This window comes from Otolemur garnettii, unplaced genomic scaffold (assembly GCF_000181295.1).
Source record: "Otolemur garnettii isolate 467f Iridium unplaced genomic scaffold, OtoGar3 scaffold00013, whole genome shotgun sequence".
Classification (NCBI taxonomy): domain Eukaryota; kingdom Metazoa; phylum Chordata; class Mammalia; order Primates; family Galagidae; genus Otolemur; species Otolemur garnettii.
This window is the reverse complement of record NW_003852408.1, coordinates 27,730,970-27,733,162: the sequence shown is the minus strand read 5'-3', so window position 1 is coordinate 27,733,162 and position 2,193 is coordinate 27,730,970. Positions and strand designations below refer to the sequence as shown.

Below are 2,193 nucleotides of genomic sequence, written 5' to 3'. Positions count from 1 at the left end.
AAAAAAAAAAAAAGTATGCATGGATGCTTGGACATCCTTGAAAAGTATATGGAAGGGGCAGTGCCTGTGGCTTCGTGGGTAGGGTGCTGGCCCCATATGCTGAGGGTGGCGGGTTCAAACCCAGCCCCAGCCAAACTGCAACAAAAAATGGCTGGGTGTTGTGGTGGGCACCTGTGGTCCCAGCTACTCAGGAGTCTGAGGCAGGAGAATGGCCCAAGCCCGGGAGTTGGTTGCTATGAGCTGTGATGCCATGGTATTCTACTGAGGGTGACAAAATGAGACTCTGGCTCTAAAATAAATAAATAGGCTCGGTGCCTATGGCTCAAGTGGCTAAGGTCCCAGCCACATACACCCAAGGTGGCGGGTTCGAATCCAGCCTGGGCCGGCCAAACAACAATGACAGCTGCAACCAAAAAATAGCCGGGTGTTGTGGTGGGCGCCTGTGGTCCCAGCTACTTGGGAGGCTGAGGCAGGTGACTCACTTGAGCCCAGGAGTTGGAGGTTGCTGTGAGCTATGATGTCATGGCACTCTACCCAAGGGGACAGCTTGAGGCTCTGTCTCAAAAAAAATAAATAAATAAAATAAATAAAAAGAAAAGTATATGGAAGGATATGTATAGGTTCTATGTAAATTCTGTACCTTCTTATATAAAGAGCTTGAGCATCCACAGATTTTGGTATCCATGCAGAGAGGTCCTGGAACCAATTGCGGATACTGAGGGACAACTATAGTTGTCACACAGAGGAGAATGAAGACATTGATTTTTTCACTAAACTTAATGCCCTTGAGGTTCATGTAGTTTGTTGGATGTCTTTTTTAATGGCTGAATAATATTCCATTGTGTGGATGTGCTAGATTTTCTTCAGCTATCCACCCATGACATTTGGGGTTGTTTCTAATATTTTACTATTATGAATGAAACTACTATAAACATGTTTTTGTTTTTTGAGACAGAGTCTCACTATGTTACCCTCAGTAGAGTGCTATGGCGTCACAGCTCACAGCAACCTGAAACTCTTGGGCTTAAGGGATTCTTTTGCCTCAACCTCCCAAGTTGCTGGGACTACAGGCACCTGCCACAATGCCCGGCTTTTTTTTTCTTTGGTTGTAGTTGTCACTGTTGTTGGCAGGCCCGGGCTGGATTTGAACCCTCCAGCTCCAGTGTGTGTGGTTAGCTTCCTAGCTGCTGAGCTACAGGCGCCAAGCTATTTATTTATTTATTCATTTGAGGCAAAGTCTCACCATGTCACCCTGAAGCTGTCACCCTGGGTAGAGTGCTGTAGCATCACAGCCACAGCAACTTCAAACTCTTGGGCCTAAGCAATTTTCTTACCTCAGACCCCCAAGTAGCTAGGACTACAGGTGCCAGCTACAACACCTGACTATTTTTTTTTACTGTTGGAGTGGTTGTTTAGTAGGCCCAGGCTGGGTTCGAACCCACCACTCTCAGTGCATGTGGCTGACGCTATAACCACTGTGCTACAGGTGCTGAGCCTGCTAAAAACAGGTTTTGGTGTGGAAGTACAATTTTATCTCTTTGGGATAAATGTCTAAGAGTGTTATTGCTGGATCATGTGTCATATTTAGTTTTTACCAATATTTTAATTGAAGATGTCATATAACATGCTTCTCATGTAACAGGTCCTAAACTTATTCATTATATCAGGGGTCCTCAAACTTTTTAAACAGGGGGCCAGTTCACTGTCCCTCAGACCATTGGAGGGCCAAACTGCGGGCCCCAGGACGAGTCGGCTTCTAAGCAGGACAAGTAGCAGCAGCAAAAACACCCAGCAGACCCGATAAATGTCCTAGGTGGGCTGCAGTTTGAGGATGCCTGCATTATATGATTTTGTATGATGGATCCTTGTATTTCATAAAATAATGAAACACATAATCTCCTTCCTTGCTAGGTCTGAGAAATGTATTTTGCATCTGTGGTTTAGAAATAATAAAGTAATGGCCTGGCACCTGTAGCTCAAGTGGCTAGGGTGCCAGCTACATACTTTAGAGCTAGCAGGTTCAAATCCAGCCCAGGCCCCCCAAACAACAATGATGACAACTACAACCAAAAAAACAGGAAAAAAATAGCGAGGCATTGTGGCGGGTGCCTCTAGTCCCAGCTACTTGGGAAGTTGAGGCAAGAGAATCTTTTAAACCCAAGAATAAGAGGTTGCTGCGAGCTGTGAGGTCAT

At 45.4% G+C, this 2,193-nt stretch overlaps 1 protein-coding gene across 1 annotated transcript in view; it reads left to right on the top strand.

Annotated features, from left to right (window-relative positions):
- LOC100960754 (cytochrome P450 20A1) overlaps positions 1-2,193 on the top strand; it is a 61,915-nt gene that overhangs the window by 57,907 nt on the left and 1,815 nt on the right. The window contains exon 15 of the mRNA XM_023510381.1: positions 1,714-1,769. Coding sequence (XP_023366149.1) covers positions 1,714-1,769 — 56 coding nt within the window. The remainder of the gene's footprint in view (positions 1-1,713; positions 1,770-2,193) is intronic.